Here is a 25,701-nt window from a genome sequence, read left to right on the forward strand (position 1 = left end):
TAAGTGTCTACTAATCTCTCTGTTATGCAGCTACAAAGTCTAAAAAGTAAACATAATATTAAATTAAGTTTGTGCAGAGATCGGAAATAAGATTGACTTGACGTGATTTGGCCATCAACAGAGCGCGTTCTTCTGGAATCTTTTGAAGAAGTCAGCTAAGACTCCCCGCTTTTTGGTGGAAACCTTGTCAATGAGCTGGACTGTCGCTGTCAAGCACGAGGCATCCATCGACAAGTGCATATTTTAGGCGAAGGAGGCTTGCTAGCATTTGAGTACGTATGCTGACAATTATTGAACACAGATTAATTGCAGGATCGCGAGGCTTAGACAATAGCTCGTCAGAGTTGCGTATTCCATCGAGATGTAATTAGACGTCCTCATGATATGGAATTTCACATTCCAGGTCGGAGACTGTATAAGACATGCGTTAATAGCACGTGAGACAACGTGGGTGAAGTGTACACGAATTCATGCATGTTTCTAAGATCCATACTAGATGCCGAAGCTCATCTCGGTAACGTCCAAATTACACATGCCCACTCCGAACCACCGGGTCATGATCTGTTCCGCCGTCGTCATCACCCGTCGTCCAGGGAAGAGTGACATATTTTGTTTGTGCAAATCCAAACAAAACACTATACCACACGCGTCGTGTCGTGTCTTGATATGATGACCGAGGCACAGCCACCCCGAACTAGCAATCCAACGGATCACGCCTCGTTCAATACTAAAAGGTCTCGTCTCGTTCAAGAGATCTAGATTGCGCAGGCAAAGACAACGGTTCCCGTCTTGGCCTCTCGATAGTAGAGACAGTTGAGGTGAAGCTAGACTCGAATTGAACGCAAAGGGTCGTGGCCGAGTTAAGGCTATTTCAGCTGAATTCCGCGCAGCACCGATTCGCTCAGGAACGGATATTTCAGCCGCCAAGTGGCAAATGTCTTTCAGCACGAACTTCAAATGAAGGGTCTTAAATATGCTTTGGCCATCGTGGTGGCTTTGCATCACCATTATAAGCCCTCAGTCCACGGTCCTGGGATTTCTGGTTGCATGTTGAGCGGCCTACCCGGGACCTTAGGATGATATTGTAACCGGTACCGGCATGCATTAGGTATCCTGTGATTTGCCAGAGCTGCAATACCTAGAGCCGATTGTTCTTCAAGCCACCGTAATCGTCCAAATAAGCCATTCATGCAATGTTGTGGTCGACATCAAAAACTGGAAATAACGCCAGCGAAGGAAGGGCAGACGGAGAAACGGGACGGGAGCAGGGAGAACAAGACATTGTCTCCGCTCAGGCCTGAGACTATCCGTGTCTCTTTGCTTTTTCCCTTTCTCCAATATCAGATTCTCTGCGTTGATCACCCTAGTATCTTCTTTAAGTGATGACAGGATTTTGGTCTCGTCGTCCAGCCAGCGAGAAGCACGGAATTAAGCACATGGTTGTAAGCTCTGGAGGGCGAATCGAAATGTTATGCAACTGAGCGGCGTCGACCTCACGTATCAGGGCGCGCAACAATGTTATTATCAAAACAGAAGAAAAAGGCAAAAAGTAAATACTGAAAACGACATATCGATCAGCAGAAACCAGAAACAAAAGCCCGTCCGCCGTCATTTTGAGGGCGCTCATAAACCCAACCCGAAGTGCAAATGATGTCTCCAGGGTAAGTAATGTTCCAGCTGGGACCAATATAACACGTGACCGGACATCAAGCTCCCAGCTCAGCATCATATCACTCTTTCTTTGATGACGCCAACTCTGTTTCGGCTGCACCACCGAACCCTCCGACACCGACGTCGGTTCGGTTCAAGGGGCACTCGTCTCACTTGAGAATCATCCTTGAAGCATTACGAGCCGGAGAAACCTGCGCCGTCATCCGCTCCCGGTTTTACTTATTCCCAGAGTTAGGGAGGTCCAAGCTTCCCCAAGCTCTTGGAGAAGTGAGATGTTACAGAGCTTCAAGAGAGTTCCGTTCATCCTTGTTGACTCGAGAGCTGCTGACAAGGGCATGTATCAGACCCTCGAAGATAGAAATAATGAAGGAAATGATTACACTGTGCCTTTCTCACGTTGATTCCATGGACTGCAGCACCTTTTTGGACGAAACAAGGGCGGAATAGTAGCAATGGCAAACAAACAAAAGGACCCAGTTCCCGGCGATTATGAGTTTCCGAGACACTTCCACCCAGCTCTGGGCTACAATGTGAAAGTCCTACGTCACATATCCGGCAAAGCTGTTTGTTTGCCCAGCCACTTGGGCGGAAGTCAACTGGCGTCCCCAAGCTCTCTCCCTCCCTCACTCTCTCAAGGCTGGGGCCATTCCCCCGCCTTTACTATTCTTTACAGTTCTCCTCTTGTTCCTTGGTGCTTAGGTGGGAGAGACCAAACCCAAATCTGAAAAGCCAACAACCATCAATGCTTTCCGGGTAACTGATAAACTCGGCTATCTCTATCCTGATTGGACGCACGTCTGTTGCGCGTCTTGGTCGCACTGATCGGACCTGATCTGGTGGTTCGCAAGTAGTCAGAAGCTTTGCCTGTAGCGTAATAAGGCAAGGTAGCTTACCTCCGGGTAGCTTGTCCACACCATAGCTGGGCCACCCAATCCATCCTTTGATGACAGGCTCGTGGGACTGTACCTCTGGGCGTCGTATTGTTTCCTTGCATTCCCATGTATTCATACATGAATCCCGTTAGTGATGTCCTTACATAGTGTCATGGAGTGTCTCCAGTGATGGGATGACTGTGACAGCCGCAATTGGCTGGACTGAAAGCTCTCACACAAGCTCTCGGGCTGTCTATCGCTCCATTGTCACTGTAGCTGTTGCTCTCGCCCTCCAGCTCTTCTCCTCCCTCTTGTGTAGTGTGCACGCGCAGCCTCTCCCACCCTTTGCCGTTCCCACTCCCCCTGGATCTCTTTCTCTCTCCTCTCTTCTATTCTTGCTTTTCCTAGCTTCTCTATCTCGTGCTGTGCCTTGTCTAACCTTTAAAACCCTCTTCTGCCCCTCGAGAGAAGCGTCCTGATCTCCTGAACCTGTCAGTCGCATTGTACAGACTCCCCTACATCACACAGACCAGTAACTATCACCATGTCCCGCAAGAGAAAGCAAGACGAGGAGGAGGAGGAGCTCGTCTCCCTCCCTGAAGACGATGATGGTGAGGAGGAGGAAGAGTGAGTACCATTTGCTTTCCTTTTGCATGTTACCTTGTTGCGATCGTCTTTTGAAGAGCTTTCAATTATCCGATCGCGCGCATTTTGTCGTTGCGCTATTCGTTGCGCGACCTACCAAAGATGCGCGCGCAGGGCTGATGTCGCATGCCACCACGAGATGCGATCCAATGCGATGCGACCTATCTCGCGATTGAATCTATTCCCACGTGTAACTTGCGAGATTTTCCGATCGCATTATATTTCTCCCTGCATTTAATATTGTTTCCTGTCGTGCGATTCCACGATCGAAGCATGTTGTCAATGATTGTTTTTTGGTGATGACGATTGGCTGACAACATGTGAATAGGTACGTCTCCACCGCAGACGAAGAAGAGCAGAGCGAAGAGGATGAGGATGCCGAGGAGGAGGAGGAAGATGAAGAAGACGACGAAGCTGATGCAAAGGGTGAGTTATTATCGATGTTCTGGAAGAGCTCGTCACCTATACATACTTCCATCCCTTCCATCCAGCATGTCCCATTTACCCATTACACGACCTCTTCCAAGAGCCTGGCAATCAGCCTATGATATCGAGTCAAAATGCTGACATTATCTCCCAGCCGAGCCTCCTGTAAAGAAGCGCAAGACGGCCGAGGCAGACACCAAAGAAACCAATGGCGACGCCGAGGAGGAGGAAGAAGAAGAGGAGGAAGGTGATGAGGAGGCCGAAGCTGAAGGCGATGAGGAGGATGCTGAGGGCGATGAAGACACCGCTGATGTCTCTGCCCCAGCCAAGGAGGGCGTTAAGCCTGCTGAGGCGCCTGCTACTGCTACTGAGACCCCAGAGCCCAAGGCGGTTACAGCTGGTGGTGACGAGTAATACCTACGAGGCGACTCGTTTATCGTATAGCAATTCGTTCCTTTTACTCCATATATCTTTCAACACATTGAATTATTTCTGGGTATTGTTGCTTGGAAGTGTCACTATCTCTTGAGTTGTGCCGTTGTTGAGTGTAGGTTGATTTGGGTGATGGTGTTTGTGAAGTTACTTCGTGATACCGCCCTACTCCTGTGTACCTCCCCTTCACATATCCCCTTTACTAACAAGTCAGTATCATATTCATGATCATGCACCCGAGCACACACAGATCTAGCCAAGGCAGATCGATCTTGATCTTGATCTACCCACGCACGCAGTGTCCACTTACCGATCTGCCCATTTAGATAAAGTTTTGAGATAAACATCGAGACGTTCTCTTTTTCCCAGGGGGGATGTCATGAAAAAAGACGCAAAACCCCTGCCATGGTGTTGTAATTGGTTCAGATGGCATGGGGGACTCCGCAACGGGTAGGGCTGAGGGAAGGTTGAGGGTTTGGCTGACGGTCATGATGTTTATTCTTGGGGTTGATAGGGGGTGTTGTCGTAGGAGACGTATTTTCTTGGGTATTTTTGGTAGGTAGGATGATCTTGTGAGGGCGTCTTGAAGGAGAGGATTAAGCAGGATAGACATTGAGGAGTTGTAACTTGGGAGAGAAAGGAAGTGTTTGAAACGAATAGAGTCACAACATATTTGAAAGAGACGATATCTTCTCAATGGCTGCTGGCTAGTTGTCGAGGGTACAACACAGCACTCGGGTGTTGAACTGTCAGGACGTTGATCTCACAGCTGACGAGTGCCAACACCAAATGATGGGGGCCACGTTCATCCTTTCCACCCATCCATCCTTTACCCCGGATTCTTTTAGTATCTAAAAAACCGAGCATGTACCTACAGTACCGTAAGATCATCAATCAATATAGCAACGTTAGCCGTTGCAGGGTGGTCTGATACGATGCTGCTGCATGCCAATGCCAGTACCACGCGGCATGCGGCAGACCTAACAAGGCCAAGCCTGAAGAGTCAGGATCTCGTTTTCCTTTGAAGTCATGTCATGATAACCTCGGTCCATTGTTTTTGTAAAACAAAATAAAACTCTGAATTAGCTCTCAATGATGGCATTAATACTACACGGTGACTCACCAACCGGATCTCATTACCCAAGAACCAACACAGAGAGAGGCAGTGGATTCTATTCGATTCGACTCGGGGCTTCGGAATTTGTCAGAGTCTGAGGCTGGCTCGTGACCACTTGCTTCAAAACTTCACAGGGCGCAAAGCAAAACTAAACATGGCCTTTGCAAAGGAGGCTATTCTCCACGACTTGTTCCAAGGCAAACGAGATTGAGGTTAGTCAACGATTCCCCATTCTACAGGGATCAGCCCCGCTTGGAAGGCCCTGTTAGGTCTGGGGATAAACTCAGGCCACCCCAAGGTTTTTTTTTATCCTGTCATTTTCCGCTCTTGTATTAGTTTATCGCGACGACATGACTTTTGACGATATGGTTGATTATATTCTTCTGACTCGGTGAGACTCAATGTACAAGAGTCTCGTGTTTCTTTTGTTTTTAATAAAGACACAACAATACTGCGTCGAAACTCTCCTAGAAACGCTCTTACGTGGCGATTAGTTAGCCAAGGGCTCGGGTTTACTAACAGAATGCCCATCCTTGACAGGTGCCAAGACAAACTCGTGTAGACCATTGGCCTTCGCGGAAGACTCTTGACTCAGGCGTGTAAGTTATCAATCTTTACATTGGTTGGTTACCCATTGCATCTTTCCCCTTCCAAGCTTCACGCCCATGCTTTAAGCGAAGGATAACAAGCACCTGAACTTGTGATGCATCACATTGGCCCGTCCCTCCTCCGGTCACGGCTCGTCAGGTCCGAGGCCGTGTCCTGGGCTATGCTTACTACCTTATTCTGTGCCTCGTCTCGGTGTCGTAATGCCATGCCCCCATGGCCCATCCTCCGCTTCTTTCATACTTTGGCACCACCCTCGATGGATTAGTTGGTAGTAGTTATGCATGGTGGTATTTTTCTCTCTTTTTGCGAACGAGCGTTGGGTCTTGGCACTCTTTTCGAGTTTTTTGTGCCCTAGACGTCTATTATAAAAGGGGACCTGTTCAGCCCAAGTTTGTAGTTGTGAATCTTTATCCTTCTCTGTAAACTCACGGTCTTCCCGTCTACTACTCTCTCCCCATCACACAAAAACTAGACGAGAGAAACAGAAGAAAACAAAAGGAAAAGAAAACAGAGCAGCTCCGTTATGGCTTGCGGCTTGTCGACAGTAAAAGACAACCGACCAGCCTCGCGACTACGAGTCTGCCGCCTTCTTAACTGCCTATAACAAGAACCCCCCCTTCTTTTTTAAAAGAGACACTCAGCAAGCAAAAGACAGAAAAGCATAGAGACGAGAGAACCGAAAACACTCTTCGGGATCGTTGTTCCACTCCCTTCTCGTGATGACGGGGTTCAAGGACAACCTCGTGCTAGATCTAGTATTTGCGGATAACCGTTAAACAAAACGCGGCCTACAATGATGATGAGCTCGACTTTCCTCGAGTCCGCCGGCGACGGAGACGGAGCTGCGCGCTTTGGACGCATGCCCGATGACTGGATGAACGGTATCGATACTACCGCCATGCCTTTCTCCGGCTTGGATGCTCCCTACGAGGCTTCTACAGTAAGTCACTCTCAACCACCCAACTTAGAAGAGTCACATCTAACTCACTTCTCAGCAGCAGAACCCTCTTCAATCTCCTGAGACGCCCAGTCTCGATAACACCGTCTTCCCTTCCCCTCTGACAGACCTTGCCTACCTTGACCGTCCCTTTGGAGACTTCTCCTCCAACGGCTACGCCATCCACCCTACGACACCGGGCCAGTTCCCCGTCCATCCTCCTCATCGCACCTCATCTGCCTTCTCAGAAGGCTACGACCTATCCTCAGGCAGTCCATCCCTCGGCGCCGTCTGGCCAGCTCACATCTCACCGGCGGCAACCTTCCTACCTACGCCGCCCATGGCAGACGAGCTATCACCGGCTGAGTCTGAGCCTGAGGAAGATGACCAGGATGACGATGAGGACTACGATGATGACTCGGAGCCGGCGAGCAAGAAGCGCAAGCGCTCAACGGCAACAAAGACAAGGACAAAGAGTAAAGACCCAGCTAAGCGTAACCCTACTCAGCTCCGCACTGCATCGCGTGCTCCCAAGAAGCGCGCTGCTGCTCAGCCCAGACATCCCAGCGAGACTTCAGAAGAAGTCAAGGCGCGGGCTGCACATAATCAAGTTGAGCAGCAATATCGCAAGCGTCTCAACACTCACTTTGAGCGTCTTCTTGCTGTACTACCTGCTCCCGGCACAGAAGGCGGTATCGCCAATGATCGTCGCGTGAGCAAAGCTGAGGTGCTTGACCTTGCTCGCGAGAGAATCCGCGCGCTGGAGAAGCAGACGGCGAGGTTAGAAAGAGAAAGACGAGAGCTTCGGGGACGAATTGCTCCTGATACACGAAGGTGTTTGGTTTAGAAATGTTCAGGTAGTTCTCTTAGGTACTGGATGGTAAAGGATTGGGGAAAAAAAGAGGTTGGCGTAAGGTACCTAGGCAAATGATCGGGCATAATGGCGAATATGGAATAACAAAACAAAAGAATTGCGGGATCGGATATCTGTTTAAAAGTATTAGAAAAACATAAAAAAACAAGGCATGCTTGGATTGGATGGTTAAGGTTAGCGGTCACCGGTTAATGGGTTTAGGAGTTGCTTTGACATCGGTGCCAGAGAACTTAAGCTTACGCATTGGAGGGGTATTGATATTTTTTATGTTGTTTTGTTTAATATGCAAACTATATGTTCGGTGCGATTGATTAGATACTGAATCTCAACTACTGCTGTCATTTCCGTTAAATATGATATTCAGTTACAATGCCTCACCCACTACTTTGCGTACAGCCTGAGGGCTTATTCTCAACATGCTTCATGACGTTTCGAGAAGAGTCTGCGGGACCTTTGACCAGACTAATTGACCTGCACTTAACTCACTGGTATTGTTAAAGAGCTGCGGAACTAGCAGTTTCTGATAAGGGTTGAGACTCCACCAATACCGCGGTCAAGATGCAGTTGATGTATAGCACTTCCCAAGGTGTATACAACAAAGGCTCGAGTCCAGGGAGCACAGAAACTCAAGACCTTCAATGGAGGAGTCAAAAATAACTCACCAAAAGCTCTCTCAGTTCATCCTAATGTTGCCGAAAGTGATCCTAAAGTTTCCTAAGTATGTAGCTACTCATGGACGAGGTCTGATGTTGTATTGCCTCCCCTAGAAGGCTATTAATGCCTTGGATGAGCCCGATGAGTTCTACATCGCAGTGAGAGATTTATTAGATAAAGGGGAAAGATACTGCAGCAAGCGGTGTTGTTGCGACGAGGCTGGGGTGAAGCTCCAAAGAGTGTCACACCTCGAGAATTGAGTCTAGACAGACTTGGAGGGATGGGAACAGGAAGACCAGAGATGGAAGCACTCAACGATCAAAGAAATCAAGAGCTGGGCCAAAATCGCCCAATGTTGCGTTTTGCTGATCAAGAATTTCTTTGGACAGGGCGAGTAAAGATATATAATGGGCTGATGAAGACAAACTTACATCAAGGGTATTAGATAGAGAATTATAGAAATCTATGAATCTCCTCAACGCCAAGCACTTGGCAAACCAGCCTCATCTCCTAGACCGCTCAACGCCAATAAGGTAACAGGAAACACATCTTCAACTCTCATAGCTTGGCCTTGCTCTCTTTTTGTTTCTCCTCTTCCTCTTCTTCCCTCATCACAGCAGCAACACTCTGCCTAAACTCCTCCGCCAAAACCACCGCCTCATCATCATCCAACTCCTCCCTCCTCCCCCTCCCAAACATAGTAAAACTCTCACTAAACCTCCCACTAGCTCTAATCTCCGGCCTGGGGATGATGTGAAAGTGCATATGCGGAACAACCTGCGCAGCAGCAGCCCCGTTATTCTGCACCACGTTCCAATCTTCAATACCCGTCGCACGAGCCATGGCTTTTGATAGAATGCGCAGATAGCGGCCAAGATGCGCGGATTCAGAGGCCGTCACGTCGCTGAGTTTAGGACGATGAGGTCGTGTGCAGAGAAGAAGATGGCCGTGACTTAGCGGTAGAATGTCGAGAAAGGCGACGAGAACTGGTGTTGAGAGAACAATGAATGAGGCGGGTGATACGAGCTCTGGGTTGATGAGCGAGGATGTTGATGGTGGTGGATTTAAGGGGTCGAATGGCTCGAAGACGGATGAGATTGTGCAGAAGGGACATGATGATGTCGGAGGAGCTGAAGGATCAAACATGGCCGATGATCTTCTCAAGATGTGGTGTATGAGTTGGTATGAGCTTGAGTATGTTTGGATGAATAGTGAAAAGATTGGGTGAAATTAATGACGTCGATGTTGAGGTTGATGATGTTCCAAGTTCATGAGCGTGAAGAGATGGTACCGAGGTTGAGATGATGGACCGGGGCTTGCCAGGAACTGGAGATCGGGAACTGGGGTGTTTAATTTAGTGCATTTAGTGGAGGTTAATCTCTGTGGGGTACAGCCTGCTCAACTGCCCGCTAACGGCATGTTTCTTATCCAACATTAGCTCATTGACTCCAGGTCAGCATAAGAGCAGTGTCGAGCTATCTCCTTATCGTCAGCTGCGTGGCTACCGTATATGAAGACGGAAGCTATGGAAGATGCTTCAATGAAGGGTGTTGCTTATGATTGGAGTTCCCCGTTCCTCTGTGACACAATCACAGGCCGCGCTTTTAAGTCATCATAGGAATATTATTGCATGCGGAGAGATTGTTAGGAATAAGATAGAGTTATCTTTACTGTGTCTGGGTGATTTTAGTACTTCTCGGAGCAGTGTAAATTGGTCATGCTTCGGCTCCAAGACATTCTTACAACGAAGAAAGCGATCAAAGGCGACGCAGTAGGAGAAGAAACGAAGGAGAAATAACATAACAAAACTTAACTACTTCAGAAGCTTCATTGAACCTATGACAAAAAGCCGATCATTCAACAGAGTCCAGATCAGCCATTCTTATCAAAACGGTACGTACCCATGCACACCCCTCTCACCGCCCAATTCTGCCGTCCAAACTTTCCCATCACCGCCTTCATGACCAATGCACCTCCAATCTTTTCCTCCACCACCAAAAAGGCATCAATCACCCATCACCCATCAGACCACAGTCCAAAATGCCCCGTGAAGAGTACCAAGTCCCCACCGCCAGTGCCGGCCAGCGCGGCGGTACCCGCGAAGGCCACGAAGTCCGTCACGTCATGTCTTATATCTGCGGCGACTGCGGCGGCAGCGTCACCCTCGGAAAGGATGCCACCGTCGCCTGCCCTCACTGCGCAGGCCGTGTTCTCTACAAGGAACGCACCAAGCGGTACGTTTATGCGCCATATGGTTTCTGGAGGGCTTGAGACTAACAGTGTGTGTAGAATGGTTCAGTTCGAGGCCCGATAGACATACCGACGATCTTTTATATACCAAAGAAAAAGCTTGCAAAGAATAAAGACGAGAGGTGTTGTGGCAACTTTGATATTTCGAGATGGGAGTTTAGGGGTCTGGGAATTACGTCGAATGAAAGAATAGACAATGCGACACGATTTGCGCACGACGAGACAGTCTGCGTGATTACTTCTTTGTTTCCTCAAAGTCGCCTTGCGATATCTACCCTGCATAACTTAAACCGTGAACTAGATAAAATCCTTGTAATACCCCAAACGCCACTATATGCTATTTTTCCCTTATTGCTGCTTCTGTTGGTTGTAAAGATACTTGGCGAAACTTGCATCCTTCATGACAGAATCCTCGTTATCGTCCATGGCGGCCGAGTATCGATCTTGGAGACTCTGCTTCTGAGCCTCTTCGTCAGAGTCAGTATCATCATCGTCGTCATCGCTGGCAACGTCCACGTCGTCGTCTTCCTTCTGTGCGACTGGTAGACCACCAACCGACATGCCCTTCATCATCTTGTCCAGCTCCTTCTCTCGTGCAGCCTTCTTTGCCTCCTCACGCTCTGCCCTCTTCTTCTCAAGCTCTGGGAGGTAGTCGCGCAGAAACTCTTGCTTCTTTTCCTCAACGGCCTCAAAGAACTCATCCACACCAGTACCCAGTCGCGAACTTACGCCGACGACGCTGAGATGTGCGTAAAACTCCTCCAACATGAGACTCATCGAGTTGAGCAGGCTGCCCATGTATCCGCTTCCACCATGGCCGCCACCCTCTGCACCACCCAGCTCATCTGATTCCTCATCTTTTCGTAGCGCCTCCTGGAAAGCTTCAAAGTCGGTCATCCACTCCTTGGCAAACTCCGCATCCTTGACATCGGTCTTGTTGAAGACGAGAATCATAGGAAGCTTGGTCTTGTAGAGAATAGAGCAGGCGTAAAGCATGTTGGACATGAATGTCGAAGTGGAAGCAGTTCGAGGGGTATCAATAACGTAGGCGATGACTGTAGGGAAAGAAGAAGCAAGCGACTCGAGAAGAATGGTTCCAGATGCGGACCAGACAAAAACTTCGATCTGACCGGGTGTGTCGACTAGAATTCTATCGATGGGTTTGCGATCGGGCTTCTCGGGATCGGGCTGGGCGCGCTTCTCCAGGAGGTTGACGACCTGATCAACCTTTGTAGCAAAGAGGTTGAGAGATGTAAGAATTCCACCGTTGGGGCCAAGGTTGTACTGCTTCATGACTTCCTCGTAATTAACTGAGTCTCGAATATCGATGTTGGACTCGAAAGGTACGGACAACACAGCGGGATCGAGGTTGATGACATATGGAGGTTGATCATTCTGATGGAGGTGAGCGTTGATGCGCCGCATAAAAGTAGTCTTTCCAGATCCTAAGATAGGGTTAGATATAAGGTTGCGCAACGATTAGGATTGTAGCTTGCCTGCCATGCCGACGCAGACAATAGCGACGGGAGGCGAAGTCGCCTTGGAGGCTTCGTCTGTGGAGGCAGATGCCATATTCAATTATTTGCCCTTATTACTGAAGAGCGAGGTTGATAGAATGAGCTCTTGGGCTGACGGTGAGGTCGAGCGTGGTGTTTAGAAGGGTATGGAAGGAATGAAAAGTGACGAAATGGAGACCTCAAAATTTTGGGCGCGGCCAAGTCGATGTGGATGCCCCGCGCGGGGTCATTCGCTGAGAGTCTGTTGATGCAAAATACAGCTGAATAAGCCTGGTATTGAGCATGCTAAATCTTAGTCTGAATCTATTCTATTTAATTATTGGGAAGTATAATAACTTACATGGCATTTGGTCTCCCTTGAGGTGTGGGATTCCCATATTGGAAAACTCGAGGCAAAGGCTGAAGTCAGTAGGCCTTCCAGCTTCGAAGAACATTTGTTACCGGAGCCAGCAAATCAATATTTATAGTATTGGAGCTGTATATGTCTTATAAATCGAGGTCCTTCGAAGTTCCACTATGAACAACGGCATTTGCATTGTAGTTACGATCATGACCCTTCGATTTTCAACTTTTACATCTGAAAGTCCCTTACAAGAGCCGGCCCCACTTCTCGTTGAGGCCCCCACTAGATCCGACATCCCAGAAAAAAAGTTGCCCAGCATCGCATAGCATCTTTGACATTTTCTACACCAACCAAATTGTCACCAACACTTCTCCTTCCACAGCCCCAACCTAATCGCCCAATTATCACGATCGCCATAAACAGTCAAACAGAGCCATTGACGCTCTAGCCTTCACAATGGCCGAGCACGAATCCCAAATGCCCTTCATTCGCAACCTCGCTTCAAGCGGTTCGTCCTACCCGATTCTCTCTCCACGAGTCTCACTAACTTTCCCAGACCGCAAACTTCGAACCTCCTCCCTAGAATCACTCTCAACATTCCTCTCCTCGCGTTCAAATCTCTCCGACGTCGATGCCCAGAAACTCTGGAAAGGTCTCTTCTACGCCCTATGGATGACCGACCGACCCATCCCCCAGCAACGTCTCGCAACAGATCTCGCCAACCTCCTCTTCACCCTCAAGCCCGCCTGCGCCATCCCCTGGCTGCGCGCCTTCTGGGTCGTCGTAGGCGCCCAGTGGACAGGCATCGACGTCTACCGTCTTGAAAAGTTTCTCCTTCTCGTCCGTCGCGTTTTCGCTTCCCATGTACGACTAGCTCGCGAGCGAGGCTGGAAGGACGGTGATGTAGAGGCTATCGTAGGTGTGTTGGAAGAGTTTCCTTTTGAGAAGGAGGGTGATCTGCGAAAGAGCCCCGTGGGTATTAGACTGCATGCGCTGGATATCTGGGTTGATGAGTTGGAGCGTGAGGAGGCGCTGGGGCAGCCTGAGGCTGAGAAGTTTGTTAAGAGCTTGGGGGATGTTGTTATTGCACTGAAGAGATGTCCTGTTAAGCCTGTGAGGGCTCGCGCTGCTGAGAGCTACGAGGATGAGAGGTTGCCGTGGGTTCAGGCTGCTAGTGGTGATGAGATGGAGGAAGATGATGAGTGGGGTGGTATTGACGATTAAGAGCCGGTATTTGCAGGCGCATGGCGTTGGGATATGGAAAATGCATTGCGGATATGCCCCGAATTCTTTATATGTGGGCACGAGGTTGATACCATCTGAGAATATCACCACCATCTATTATCATTACTACTTGAAGAGTGCAATAATGTATCTTTGAACGCCCGCTCCGATATGCATTTCATAGCAACGTTAACTGCCCCTTTGTGCCCGTATAGAACCACCACTCTGACCATTGTAGACGCTTAATTCACCAAACCCTGGTATCTCCTCCGACAGTCTCATCGTCGTCAACTCGAATCTCATAGCCCATCTCTCTCGCTTCCTTCTGTCGTTCCTCCTCCTCGCGTGCTCGTTTCCAAGCCTCCAGCCTTGCTCGCTCCTCAGGTGTCTGTATGCGACGCTTCATGAGGCCCTTCTTGCGGAGACGGCGACGATGCTGACGCTTCTGCTCAAACGAGAGCCCGTGAATGTCAATGTCGGTGATTTCACGATTATACCAGACGTCCTTCATGTCGGCAAACCAGTCATCCACTTCTTCCTTGATTTGTCCAGCTAGAGTGCGACCACGACCGCCAGTAGTCCACTGGTCCAGCTTCACGGGAATAGCATTTCCAAAGGTAGGATCATCGACGGACCAGACACAAGGAGGATTGCTGCAGCTGGTTGGACGACAGAAGGCGAGGCACATAGTAGACTCGAGAGCATACCAAAGGCCAAAAAGGAAAAGAAGAAGACCAAGTAGTGTGAAGCGGAAGGATGGTTTGCGGTGGAAGAGTTGTGGAATAGGTAGTGAAACGTAAGACACCGTCTTGCCGTCGGAATGCGTGATGAAGGCGGTGCTAGCGCCGTGGTTGTCGTGAAGGGTGGCCATCTTTTCCGGCAGCGGCTCGGGTTTGACAATGTCAAGGAGGTTCTTCTCAAGTGGCTCCTCTTTGGGCGTTTTGAGCTCAGCTAACTTCTCTTCAGCCGCCTTGTTCTCGGCTGCCTTATTCTTGGTGCTGACTTGATCAGAAAGACGTTCAATACCCCTTGCTGCGGTATGGATTCCGAAGAGGCTGTTCTTGAGGGTATTGTTCATGCGGGTGAGTCGATCCAGATCAGAGTTGTCGTTGTTCTGAGGATCAATCTGGTTGGTTCGTGTGTTCAGTTTGGTATCAAGTTCCAAGTCGAAGTCGAAATCGTCATCAAGTGACGGGTTCTCAGGTAATTTATCAAGGAGAGCCTCAACTTCTTGAGATGGGGCTTTGCGACCGAGAAGAACCTCTTCAAGGTCATCCAACGTTGAATCCTCGATGTGATGTGTCCGTTGAAGTTCTTTTAAGTCGTCCTTGACTGTTGGAAGCTTTGCCGAGTTTTTCAGTGTTCCTCGGCGCCGTGAAAGAGAACGAGTGCGCCGCCTTCTCACCCCACTCGACGAAGTCTTGGTGCTCAGTTTGTCGTCTGTCCCCGGGTCTGATGCTGTGTCCCTATCGCTGCCACTCATTGCGCGATCCATCCTTTTATCACGGAACGATGCAGATCTTTGTCGCAATGGCATTTCTTCCCTCTTTGGCTTTTCTTGTTTGCCTTTTACTTCAATCTTCTCCACCTTGACTGTCGCTGGTGTTTCCACGTATGCGCCCGTGACCTTGGGCGTGGGCATAGTCAATGGATCCGGCTTTGTCGGTCGCGGTGTCGCATCGAGTTCCTTTTCATCGTCGGTATCAGGCTCTGGAGACGGAGCCTTCATAGAGCCTTTCTCAGAGTGATTATCGCCAGGCGCAAACAGATTGGCCTCCGCCTCAATGCGGTCCGTGGGATCTGCCTCCGAATTCATGGATTTCTTACTCTTAACAGATTCCGTAGAACGACTTCGGGACAGGCCAGTAAATGCAACAGTAGGTTTGGGACTGAAATCTCTGTTAGAGCGATGTTGACGATTTCGGTAGCCATTGCTGGTTGAAGGTTGAGGAATTGCAGAAGCAGAGTCAGGCTTGGGTTCCAGGGGTAACGGAGCGGTGTCACTGTCGGCCACCTGTCGCGGCGGCTCAGGTTCTGGCGCAGGACTGGAACTGGCAGCCCGCGCCAGGCGTCGTAGTAAGTCTCGGGAATCAGTACGTGTGTGCGACAGACCTGGTCGCGTACGACTTGTCTCGTCCTTTGAGTCACCATCCTCCCTAGGGTGGTCCGATTCTGCGCTCTCGCGTCGCGACTTGAACACTGTCACAGGCGTGTCGGGGATACTTACACCAGTCCCTTCGAAAGCAGATCTAGGACGAGGCGACGGCTCTTTCGGTTCCATTTCACTTGTCGTTTTAGTCTCTGGGATCATCCCTCGGCTTGTCTTGGGTCGATCTTCTGGAGAGCGTGAGCGACTCATTGCATTGTGCTCACGAATCTCTTCCAACCTAATTGAAGCTATTGACCTCCTGGGTATGCCATTAACCTCCCGCTGTCGTATGTCGTCCAATTTGGTATTTCGCGGCCTCGGCGCGTTTCGATCAGGTATGGGTATTTGATGTTGCACCTTTTCCTCACGTTCCCGTATCTCGTCTATTTTTGTATTATGTGGTCGCGGGGGTTCAAGAGGAATATCGCTTCCTGTCTTAACCTCTCGCGACCGTATCTCGTCAAGCTTAGTATTCCTCGCTCCAGGCGGCGCCACCCTCGTCCGTGAGTTGATGTCGATCTCACTACCTTCGTCAAAGTGAATACGGTTTGCAAACGGACGCGCACCCATGCGAAGCCTTGGACTATCCGAAACTTGTAATTCTCCAGCCGTGAAGTCGTCATCCACCTGCCATACAAAACTCTTCTCGGGGGATGCGGGCCCAGCTGGTTGTGAATTAGGTGGCTCGTTTTGAGCTTCTGGGCCCTCAATCGACGGATACAATTCCTCAATACCAGGGACTAGAGCTGGAATCCGTCCTTGTTTGGTCAGGTCGTCCTTCGAAGGCATTTGTCTCAACGAGTGCGAGCCCATTCGTAGTCCAGCAGCACTCCCAGGTCGACTGTCAGGTCTTATCCCATTGACAGTCGTAGTTGGAGGTGCGGGTGCAGGCGTATTGCTCTCCTGGGTCGGCTCTCTAGGCGTAAAGGAAAGCCCTGCCCTGGACTTGCCATAAAAGTTCCGTCGTCGCGGCGATTCGGTCTTGTCTGGTGATTTCTTTATTTCGGGTATCCTCGATGCAATTGACCCTCGAGAGAACGGTCGACTTGGTGCCTTCGTGTCCAGGTGATCATGACTTAACATCTGCCGCATCTGGTTTCCTTCTCCTTCGTGTCGCTCACGCCAGACTCGAGGTGCTGGACTAGGCGACGCATCGACCGGTTGTGTTCCATCGCTATCATCCTCAACTTCCTTTGCAGCGATGCGGAAAGCCTCGGACATGGAGAGTCGTTTTCGAGTGGAGGAGGAAAACCCCGGTGTAGGTAATTTGCTGTCGCGCGATCCAAGACTACCGACGCTTCCTCGCCTGTCGAGATCTGAATTTGTCGATCGCGCGAACCCATTGCTTTGTATACTAGAGCCAAGCCTCGAATTGTTCTGTTGCGCTTGATCATTCTCTTTATTCCTGTCGGTTCCCCGCGGGATGTTGCTTGCGAAAAGAGGTTTCCTTCCGGATTGCTTCACAATAAGCTGACTGGGCCGCTCGGCCAGCGAGCTCTTGTCGCGATCCATCGGTGATACAATTGGGTGTGATTATATGTAGTTATGGTGAGGTCGATAGCACATTATTTGTCGTCGTGGGCAGCGCGTTCATTGCATCGCGATGGCGACTAAGAGTATTTGGATATGGTAATATGGTCGCTTGGAGTTGATAGTCGTAATTGTATGCCTGGGTATGTCAAGTGTATGTTCGTACAGCTGGAGGTCGGGTATCTTGTACAGTCGCGAATAAAAACATCAACAGCGCGCGCAAAAGATGATTGATCAAATGTTTTTGTCGAGTCGTGGTTTAAACGCGTTGGAGGCTACAGAAAATGGCCAAGCATGGGGGGGCCTGTCATAGTGTCCCGTCCCGTCATTAACGGTGGGGTCACCGTTCCACCGACCACGTCTCACCGTTACCGCGCATCACCAATTTACAGCTACCGCAAGTGTCACAATAATAACTCGACCTTGGCGATTATGGTCTGGCTCGGGTGAGAAGCTTATCAATCTTAATATCTGCTAGGACTTGTTAAATTTCCTTTAGTTCACCTGCTTGAAGTATGGTTGGGCAGCTTGCTTTGCTGTCAACTCAGCCCTATCACTAATAGCTTAAGCTAATTGACTCTAAAAGCTCATTGTTGATGCCTACCACAGCAAGTTGGCACAAGCTTGATTAGTTTACATCTCAACCCTTTTCTAACAATCGAGAGTGATCAAAATAGGTACCTCAAGTTTATATTTCTACAATGGACTTATTCTGATATCTCTATCGAATATGGATGCAACCCAAATGCTGATATGAGACGGAATAAAGTAGCTACCCTAGTTCATCCCAAATCGTCTTGTTTCGTTCCTCCTTCCTATTCTATCAGTGATATGACGACACCTGGGATTGTGTGACTTGTTGGTTGCTGTCAAACTGAGGAGAAATAACATACGAAGTTTTCGCAAAACACTACAGCTGGCCATCTTAACTTCGTTCAAATTAATGGTCACAATGACAAACAGCCCTGAGATCCGTACTGCTCGCCGTCTAGGTATCCTGTAAGTCAACCATGCTACCCTCATCAACACTTGCTGATCAACTTTCAGAGAGACTGGCTCTGCTGCATATCACCTGATGGGCTTATATCGCTGCGTTATAATATCAGCGCGTTATGATGTCCCTCCAAACACATCTCCAGATGAGGCCATCCTTGCTGCCATAGCAAATCTCGTTAGTGAGAACCCTATGCTCCGGGTAGGCATCCAAGGAGAAGGCGACATCGAAGCCTACTTTACACACGTGCCTGAGATGAGACTGAGCGATTTCGTGGAATTTCGCACTTGGGGCCCTGGAGAGGATTATGACAAGTGTTTGAATGACTTACATTGCGAACTGCATGACCAGTTCTGGCCGGATATTGAGACGCGGCCTCCGTGGCGGGTTATGGTTGGCAGGCCGTCCGGAGTCAGAGAGGATAACGGAGCTCCTTTCTTCGAGAATGTTATCTTTGCTTTTCACCACTCTCTTATGGACGGCATGGGTGGAAGGCTATTTCATGAGAAACTGCTCGCCCATCTGAACGCTCTGCCTGCGAACCCGTCAGCCCCAGAAGTCCTGTCCTTTCCCGAACCACCAGTGCTCCCTGAACCACAAGAGAAGGTCATCGACTATACGTCGACACTGTCTGGCCGAGCTACTCTTCTTTGGAAACGATACCGACCTTGGTTTCTTACTCCTGCTCCGCCAAAGATATGGGCTGGTGAACCTATTGACTTCGATCGCCACAAGACTCGCTTGATTACCTTGGATATACCACCAGCCGTCGTAGTAACCGCCCTAAAAGAGTCGCGCGCTCACGGGACTTCTATGACGGGTTTTCTGCATGCCCTTGTCCTTGCATCGCTCTCAAGACGTATTCCAACCGCCCCAGCCTTCATCTCCTCAACACCCATAAGCATGCGTCCCTACATATCACCCAATGCTGACCCTGCCACCAAAGACGCACTCTTCGGTGCTGTTACCGGCATGTCACATGAGCACTCTTCATCAGCAGTGGCTGCCTTTCAAGCTGCAAAGGGTAATGAGATCAACGATCTTATCTGGAGCTACGCAAGGAAAGTTAAGGATGAGCTCAAGAAAAAGACATCTACAATCCCTGTGGACGATGACATGCAGATACTCTCGACCATCACCGATTGGCAAGCACTTCTACGGAAGAAGGATGGCCAACCGCGACCTCGATCGTGGGAAGTTAGCAACGTCGGCACTCTTCCAGCTCCTGCTAAGGAGGCGGATAAGAGGAGTATTCATCGTATGCTCTTTACAAATGGCGTCATGGTTTCAAGTGATCCTATGAGTATTAGTGTTGCAAGTATCAAGAACGGTCCTTTGACGATGGGTATTACATGGAATGATGGGATCGTGGAAGATAAGATCATTGAGGGGCTGAGAGACGATTTGGCGACGTATCTCAGGCGCTTGCATGAGACAGGGATAATGACTGACGAGTCGTAGCCTGAAGTGTCAAGATACCAGCCATGAATGACAACTACTCGATGGACGTTTCGATCAAATTTCCGAGAAACGAGACTCTGTGGCCCTAGGACTTAGGATAGGATCTCAATGGCTCGAGCCTATCAACGATAGTTGAAGATTCATGATAGTGAACGGCAAGTGAGTGATTCCGGAGTCCACGGTTCTCCGGGACGGCCGCGTCGGATCCCGAAACTGCCGGACCTCTAGGAGACCCCGACCCAAAAGACCCTTCAGGGATGAAACGAGATCTGGGACATGCCCATGTCACTCAAGCCTTGAGATCAGCACAAGGCCAAGTCTTTAGACTCTAGCATAATGATCGATACAAAGTGAATGCCTCTTCAGAAAAGTAATCATATTCCCGTCATGAAATGGTAAGGGCTATTGTGCATTAAAAGCTATAATCCAAAGTATTCTATTCTTCTTGGAGGTGTGCCCGGATCGTCTCACATCAGTCCACCTCATTCCAGAATTCAATTCAAAAGGTCGTCAAGGACCTATCCCAATCTACCCAAACGCCTCGCAAATTTTATGCATTGAAACTGTCTCGTTTTCGGAACGTCTCTACCATCCCTCGCCGGGGTTTCTTCTCGCGCGGTTATTACCGCGGAAGTAATCGTATGAAGGCTCTTCGTTCTGTGCAAGACCGCTGTAGCCTTGAGGACCGCCGCCCATAGCGCTGACTGAAGGCCCCGGTGATTGCACAGGCGTCATGCGGCCTGGCGTGCTGAGATTGCTGTACGCGGGAGCCGCGGCGTTCGAGATTAGTCCGAGACCCGATGAGCTTCCGTTGTTGTGAGAGTACAAGGGACTGCGGCCACGAGCGGGGGGCTCGGTGCCTAGAGTCATTTGCTGGGTGAATCCGGTGTTGGGAGCGCCGCCTGGTCGGTATGATGAATAGCTAGTGTCGCCGCTCGTGTTGCTAGCAAGAGACATGAGACGTTGCTGCTGAGCTGCTCCACCTGCAAAAGGAGAACCAGTTCGGCCTACAGGTGTGCCGGGCCGTGAGAAATCGCTGCCATCGACCGATCCAGGTGTACCAGGGCGACCAATCTCTCCAGGTCGACCGTAGATCTCGCCTCCACCATGGTCCTCTGCGAACTCGGCTCGATTCTTATAATACTCAAAGTCCATCTGGCCGTCTGACACGAACTCGAAACCGGGAACGTTGTTGGCACTCTTGCCTGGTCGTCCTTTCTGCATAGGATCGAGAGAAACCATATCCGAGTAACCACTAACCGTCATCATATCACCCGAATCGACATCTCTGCCATCACTCAGGCGACCCTTGTAGATAGCAGGTAGAAGGTTCTGCGCGCTCGAATGAACCATGGGAGTAATCAGAGGTCGGTAAAGTGCAGGGTGGCCGAAACGGTTTGCCAACCGCTCACTTCGCATACGGTTGTCCTTGGGATCAACTCCGTTCTCGGGAGTCTTGGTAACGTCTACAATACTATAGTAGGTGATCTTGTTGTTAAAGGCGCGGTTGCAATAAATCTTGAAAATGATCATGATAAACGGCAGCGGTACCAGACTGAAGAATTCGATGTGTGTCGATTGGTTGCCACGAACCCAGCAAGTCAGCATGACGACCAGGTTAGAAAGCATAGTTGCGAAGATGAAACGATTGAAGATGACGCGCCAGAACATTCCGCCGGATTCAGTCTTGGTGACAAAGCGGTAGAGGAGAAGGTACTTCTTGAGCCACGAGTCGATGAGGAAGTAAAGAGCTGTTGCCGGCAGGACCAGAGGCTGGATACCGGCAAAGCACATGGTGACTGTAGCGTAGTAAAGGAAGTAGTTGTAGTAACTGGCGTATTCGAAAGGTGGGGGGGCAGTGAGCTCAATAAGCTCTCGGGGTGTTGGGCTTGAGAACTTCTTGAGGAAGAAGGCTTGCACAAGCGGCCAAAGTTGGGCAAGGTCAATAGCCGCACCAAGTTGACGCTGGAGCAGATAAGTCACCCAGAACGGGCTAGTGTTACAAAGAGCCTCGAACATGGCGGACGCAATGTTGTTCTTCTTGATAGACTCCCAAACATCCTCCTTTACCTCTCCAGTCGTATCCTTGACAACGTTGGACACGAAAGTCCAGATGACACTGAAGATGGAGAAGATGAAAAGGTTGTTGAAGACGAAGAAGAAGTATAACTTGGCCAAGACGTGTCTCTCGCGTCCAGTCTTGGTCTGATCACCGGCCTTGACAGAGAGTCGACGGAAGATCATTGGAAGAACAAGGTATGTCAGAGACATAATCGCCGGAGAGAGGACACCCTGAATAGCACCCCAGACCTTGGGATGAGCGGCGAGCTCGGTTCTGAAAGCGGGCCACACTTTGCCCAGATTCTGCAAGTTGACGAGGAAGATGGCAATACCAAGGTTAGGGACAATCCATACAAGGGTCAGGAGAGTAATCCAGAAGTTGTTGACCCAGCGTCTTCGTCCTCGGGTGCTGCTGTACAGAGGCATGTTCTCCCAGATGATATCATTGGGACGAGGTGCGAGTCTGACTGTAGCACCGACAGGCTTCTTCTTGCGACAAGCGTAGGCGATGCCGTGGGCCTCTGCTATATCCGCGTAACTGGCAAAACCATAAGGCATCGAGCCTCGCTTGTCGACCGTGGCGCGTACTTCTTTGATTTGAATCTCGAGGTCACGAATTCGCTGGGTGTAGTATTCTATAGCATCCACCTTTTGGCCTCGGGGATAAGTTCCGTATGATCGGTCCTTTTTGGAGGGCTTGCACATGGGTCGAGCAGCTGGAACGTTCTTAGGGTCCTTGAGGTACTTAGCCAAGACTTGCTCAAGCTTGCGAACGGCGTGGTCGTGCTGTGCAATGAGCTCCGGAAGTTCCTTAACATTTCGAGCAACGGCAGTTCGAGCAAAGGATGAGTTGGGGGCAATCTGATCGATGATTCTTGCGATACCCTCGTCGGAGCAGCCCTTCTTGGGGATGTCAAATACCTGTAAGTTTGTGTGAGTAACGCTTTTCTGGCCGTAGCTTCTTCTTATCTTACCATCAGAGTTCGAGAGTGAAGACTCTTCTGGTACTCCTCGCTCTCGAAATACTTGCGCCGGAGCTGGAGAACCTTGTTATAGTTGAACCAGAGGAAGCCCATCACGATGAAGTTGAAGCACCAGGCAATAACGACCTGGGACCAAATTGCCGGAGCCCATACACTGAGAGGAGTGATATTGAGAACCCAGTTGGTGTTTTTTGCTCCCTTGTATTCTTGCCATTTTGTGACGTTGATTGGGAGGAGGATACCAACACCAGTGATACACAGGGTAAGGAACATATTACGGCACATGCGAACGAAGCGCAGGAAGACAGTAGCATCCATACCAATCAATGGTACAAGCTGCTCCTCCTTGGTCCGCCATAATGTTGTGATCCACGACCATGGGGCCTTTCCTATAGGGGGCGGTACGTGCTTCTCATCGGCATGCTTCAACTTGGGGGCATAAATGGCCTGATGGTATGGTCGTAGGATCGAAAAGATGATGGCGATACCGACTGTGATGGGAATCGAGGTGGCTAAAGCTGAATACAGCGATGCAGCTTGGAGCTGGTGGACGGCGTTAGCAGGGACAGGAGTTTGCGATATCAAGCGTCGGGATATACCTGTTCACTGAAGGGCTCTTGAAGAAGATCGAGCAATTGCTTGCCAGTATCCTCTTCTTGCTGCCGACCATAGAGGTGGGCTGTATAATCCATATCGGGCGCAAGAGCTCCGCCAACGGGCGAAGACGTTGGAGCTTATCTCAAATGTCCAGCGGCACCGAAGTCTATGGCGCGACGACGTTTCTCCGAGCTCTCCGATTTTATTGTTGTCGGCCACGTGTATAGAGTCGAGATTGACTGGTTCGGACTGGGGATAGTCTCGTATTCGCAGGGGTTCAAAGGATGGATCGCAGACAAGACGAGAGCTGCTGAGGAAGAGACTATAGGGGCGACTGGAGAGATTTGATACTCGAGGTCAGGCGCCACTTGACAGATCAATCGTCGTAAACAAAGAGCCCTTGGTAAACGAGAGTCGCTATGTCGTAAAAGAAGCCAAGTCGGGAAGGCCCGTGAGCGAAAGGACGAGGTGCCAAAAGGGGCGAAGCGATCGGAATATGGCGTCACTCAGGGGCAGGCGACGATGATGGGGATAAGATAAAAGAAAGAAACAAAGGAATTGAACAAGGTCCGATGATACGGAGAGATGTGAGGTTAAGGTAGAGTAAGGTAAAGAAGGAGGTAAAGGTAAAGAAGGGTAAAAGTAGGGCTGGGGGTGGAGGTTCTATTCGGACTAAGGCAAGACTAAGAACTAAGGAGCCATGACATTGACATGGGATGGATCCTATTATCATGGGGGAGACTCTAGACAATTTTTTTCTTTTGGGGGAATCCATTGATAGAAAAAGCTTGGCATCCATTATGCATCAATGTGGCAGCGTGAGGTGAGTGAGCGAGCGAGTGAATCTCACCCAGCGGAAGCCAATAAAAAGTCCCCTGTTTTAGAGATGCTCAGTCAAGCGCTAGTCACGATAGAATGATCGAGACCTGTGATCAACAGTGTCAGTTAATGACCACTTTAACATGCCAGCGACACCACTACCAGTCCAGAAGTACTGGAATATCACTGATTACCTACTTCTGAAGTCTTAAAAGACACCTCATACCATCTCCGTACGGAGTAGGTACATAGGCTGTTTACCCTGGCACGCGGCCTCCGTGGGGATAAGACCTCACCAAGACCCAGCTTCAGACTCTCAGTTCTATTTTTGACGCCTCTCGACCCGCTGCAGTGGGGACCCTCTTCAACCGTAGCACGGGCCGGGAAACCCCTGTCAGCCAATCGTCTCCCTCCTACAAGCTTCTGGGTACGCCACGCCCTCTCGGCCTTTGCCCCTGCATTGGATGGATCCCTGGGAAGTGAATTTTTTGGCGTCTCGAAGATGATGAGAATACGAACATTCCAACAGACTTGCTCTTCCAAAACAGGAAAGTGATGGGATGCTCTCTGGCACTTTGCTGGCCAAACGGTTGATGTCAAAGTTTGGCGATCGATCTGCCGATACAACGCTTTCTTTTTACGACGTCGATCTTTTTTGCTCTCTCTGTCTTTCAACGCGGCCTTTGAGAGACATGTCATGCATTGTTCCTGACATGGATTGGACGGCATGAATGATAATAAATAAATAATTAATATTGTACTCTCTGACACTTGCGCCTCAACCGCCTTACCATCTCACTCATTCTCACTCCATTTTCCCCATAACAAAACAAAAACCAGATGGATCTTGATCGATGCCTCAATGATGCCCAGTACCAAGGCCCTTTTACCCGCCCTACTCGCCACTTACAAGTTAGTAAAATAGTTCATGCTCAATGACATATCGACGCGCAACCGATCGCAATTGGGAAAACAAACCGTGTCGAATCGGGAAACCAAAGTCCCCAAAAAAATTATCGCACGTTTTATGTGCCGAGTGGCCCGTCGAGCTACCAAAGCTTGTTCGCAATTCTGAAACAACCAGCAAAAAGAAAACATTTTCTCTTTTCTAGCTTTCTTCGTGATGTGGCCACGTGACGTGTGCATTTACACGAAGCCTCATCGGAGGTACGTTAGCTACGGTACCAACGTTCCCAAGACACAGTAAAAGTTGAGGAGAATAGTCTGTATTAACACTGACGAGACTATTCTATGTTCTTTCGCATGCTTGCTTGGGAAGCAGATTTCTTCAGGTCACAAACTTTCGTGGGGAGCAAAGGAATTATCTTAGGTGTCAGTCGGCTTGATCTTGCTGTTACTCCGTATACATAACATGATCAGAAGCTTTTCTTAGATCAAAACCACGAATTTGGCCAGAACATAGCCAGCACATAAGAGACTCAAGTTAGGGCTCGCCCTCCATCATCATCGTAAGGCTCGTTGCCACTCACATCTCAAGATTAAGCTTTACTACGGGAATGGAGAGAAGTCGCGGAA

General features: G+C 49.6%; 9 protein-coding genes across 9 annotated transcripts; 5 read left to right on the forward strand and 4 right to left on the reverse strand.

The window, feature by feature from the left end:
• The first annotated feature begins 2,883 nt into the window (after positions 1 to 2,883).
• BKA55DRAFT_106480 (uncharacterized protein) lies at positions 2,884 to 4,198 on the forward strand. Its single transcript, XM_046184702.1, has 4 exons — positions 2,884 to 3,170; positions 3,517 to 3,529; positions 3,581 to 3,614; positions 3,769 to 4,198. Exons 1-4 carry the CDS (start codon positions 3,088 to 3,090, stop codon positions 4,026 to 4,028), a joined length of 390 nt encoding a protein of 129 aa, XP_046046423.1. The 5' UTR covers positions 2,884 to 3,087; the 3' UTR covers positions 4,029 to 4,198.
• A 2,367-nt stretch (positions 4,199 to 6,565) lies between these two features.
• On the forward strand, positions 6,566 to 7,556 carry BKA55DRAFT_518594 (uncharacterized protein; the record flags this gene model as incomplete). Its single annotated transcript, XM_046188281.1, has 2 exons — positions 6,566 to 6,712; positions 6,768 to 7,556. The coding sequence occupies 2 exons, from the start codon at positions 6,566 to 6,568 to the stop codon at positions 7,554 to 7,556; spliced, it is 936 nt and encodes a 311-aa protein (XP_046046424.1).
• Positions 7,557 to 8,795: 1,239 nt separating this feature from the next.
• BKA55DRAFT_542217 (HIT-like domain-containing protein) lies at positions 8,796 to 9,383 on the reverse strand (the record flags this gene model as incomplete). Its single annotated transcript, XM_046190461.1, has 1 exon — positions 8,796 to 9,383. One exon carries the CDS (start codon positions 9,381 to 9,383, stop codon positions 8,796 to 8,798), a length of 588 nt encoding a protein of 195 aa, XP_046046425.1.
• Positions 9,384 to 10,226: 843 nt separating this feature from the next.
• BKA55DRAFT_576010 (uncharacterized protein) lies at positions 10,227 to 10,712 on the forward strand. The gene is made up of 2 exons (XM_046193446.1): positions 10,227 to 10,471; positions 10,527 to 10,712. Exons 1-2 carry the CDS (start codon positions 10,278 to 10,280, stop codon positions 10,549 to 10,551), a joined length of 219 nt encoding a protein of 72 aa, XP_046046426.1. The 5' UTR covers positions 10,227 to 10,277; the 3' UTR covers positions 10,552 to 10,712.
• BKA55DRAFT_576012 (uncharacterized protein) lies at positions 10,713 to 12,150 on the reverse strand. Its single transcript, XM_046193447.1, has 2 exons — positions 11,984 to 12,150; positions 10,713 to 11,932 (listed from the first exon to the last, which is right to left on the reverse strand). Exons 1-2 carry the CDS (start codon positions 12,057 to 12,059, stop codon positions 10,836 to 10,838), a joined length of 1,173 nt encoding a protein of 390 aa, XP_046046427.1. The 5' UTR covers positions 12,060 to 12,150; the 3' UTR covers positions 10,713 to 10,835.
• A 524-nt stretch (positions 12,151 to 12,674) lies between these two features.
• BKA55DRAFT_576015 (nucleolar protein,Nop52-domain-containing protein) lies at positions 12,675 to 13,714 on the forward strand. The gene is made up of 2 exons (XM_046193448.1): positions 12,675 to 12,855; positions 12,904 to 13,714. Exons 1-2 carry the CDS (start codon positions 12,804 to 12,806, stop codon positions 13,569 to 13,571), a joined length of 720 nt encoding a protein of 239 aa, XP_046046428.1. The 5' UTR covers positions 12,675 to 12,803; the 3' UTR covers positions 13,572 to 13,714.
• On the reverse strand, positions 13,715 to 17,507 carry BKA55DRAFT_576016 (uncharacterized protein). The gene has a single exon (XM_046193449.1). It carries the CDS (start codon positions 17,230 to 17,232, stop codon positions 13,819 to 13,821), a length of 3,414 nt encoding a protein of 1,137 aa, XP_046046429.1. The 5' UTR covers positions 17,233 to 17,507; the 3' UTR covers positions 13,715 to 13,818.
• A 695-nt stretch (positions 17,508 to 18,202) lies between these two features.
• BKA55DRAFT_596302 (alcohol acetyltransferase) lies at positions 18,203 to 19,705 on the forward strand (the record flags this gene model as incomplete). Its single annotated transcript, XM_046195926.1, has 2 exons — positions 18,203 to 18,249; positions 18,298 to 19,705. 2 exons carry the CDS (start codon positions 18,203 to 18,205, stop codon positions 19,703 to 19,705), a joined length of 1,455 nt encoding a protein of 484 aa, XP_046046430.1.
• Positions 19,706 to 20,290: 585 nt separating this feature from the next.
• BKA55DRAFT_693162 (uncharacterized protein) lies at positions 20,291 to 23,441 on the reverse strand (the record flags this gene model as incomplete). The annotated part of the gene is made up of 3 exons (XM_046199871.1): positions 20,291 to 22,687; positions 22,741 to 23,292; positions 23,349 to 23,441. The coding sequence occupies 3 exons, from the start codon at positions 23,439 to 23,441 to the stop codon at positions 20,291 to 20,293; spliced, it is 3,042 nt and encodes a 1,013-aa protein (XP_046046431.1).
• Between the last annotated feature and the right edge of the window lie 2,260 nt (positions 23,442 to 25,701).

This window comes from Fusarium redolens (genome assembly GCF_020744475.1).
Source record: "Fusarium redolens strain MPI-CAGE-AT-0023 chromosome Unknown BKA55scaffold_13, whole genome shotgun sequence".
Lineage (NCBI taxonomy): Eukaryota > Fungi > Ascomycota > Sordariomycetes > Hypocreales > Nectriaceae > Fusarium > Fusarium redolens.

Excerpts from the sequence above, each read along its gene's own strand:
- BKA55DRAFT_106480 (XM_046184702.1), top strand. The coding sequence starts at position 3,088 with ATGTCCCGCAAGAGAAAGCAAGACGAGGAGGAGGAGGAGCTCGTCTCC. Across the intron at positions 3,615-3,768 it reads CGACGAAGCTGATGCAAAGG|CCGAGCCTCCTGTAAAGAAG; the intron begins GTGAGTTATTAT and ends ATTATCTCCCAG.
- BKA55DRAFT_576010 (XM_046193446.1), top strand. The coding sequence starts at position 10,278 with ATGCCCCGTGAAGAGTACCAAGTCCCCACCGCCAGTGCCGGCCAGCGC. Across the intron at positions 10,472-10,526 it reads TACAAGGAACGCACCAAGCG|AATGGTTCAGTTCGAGGCCC; the intron begins GTACGTTTATGC and ends CAGTGTGTGTAG.
- BKA55DRAFT_576012 (XM_046193447.1), bottom strand. The coding sequence starts at position 12,059 with ATGGCATCTGCCTCCACAGACGAAGCCTCCAAGGCGACTTCGCCTCCC. Across the intron at positions 11,933-11,983 it reads TGTCTGCGTCGGCATGGCAG|GATCTGGAAAGACTACTTTT; the intron begins GCAAGCTACAAT and ends ACCCTATCTTAG.
- BKA55DRAFT_576015 (XM_046193448.1), top strand. The coding sequence starts at position 12,804 with ATGGCCGAGCACGAATCCCAAATGCCCTTCATTCGCAACCTCGCTTCA. Across the intron at positions 12,856-12,903 it reads TCGCAACCTCGCTTCAAGCG|ACCGCAAACTTCGAACCTCC; the intron begins GTTCGTCCTACC and ends TAACTTTCCCAG.
- BKA55DRAFT_576016 (XM_046193449.1), bottom strand. The coding sequence starts at position 17,232 with ATGGATCGCGACAAGAGCTCGCTGGCCGAGCGGCCCAGTCAGCTTATT.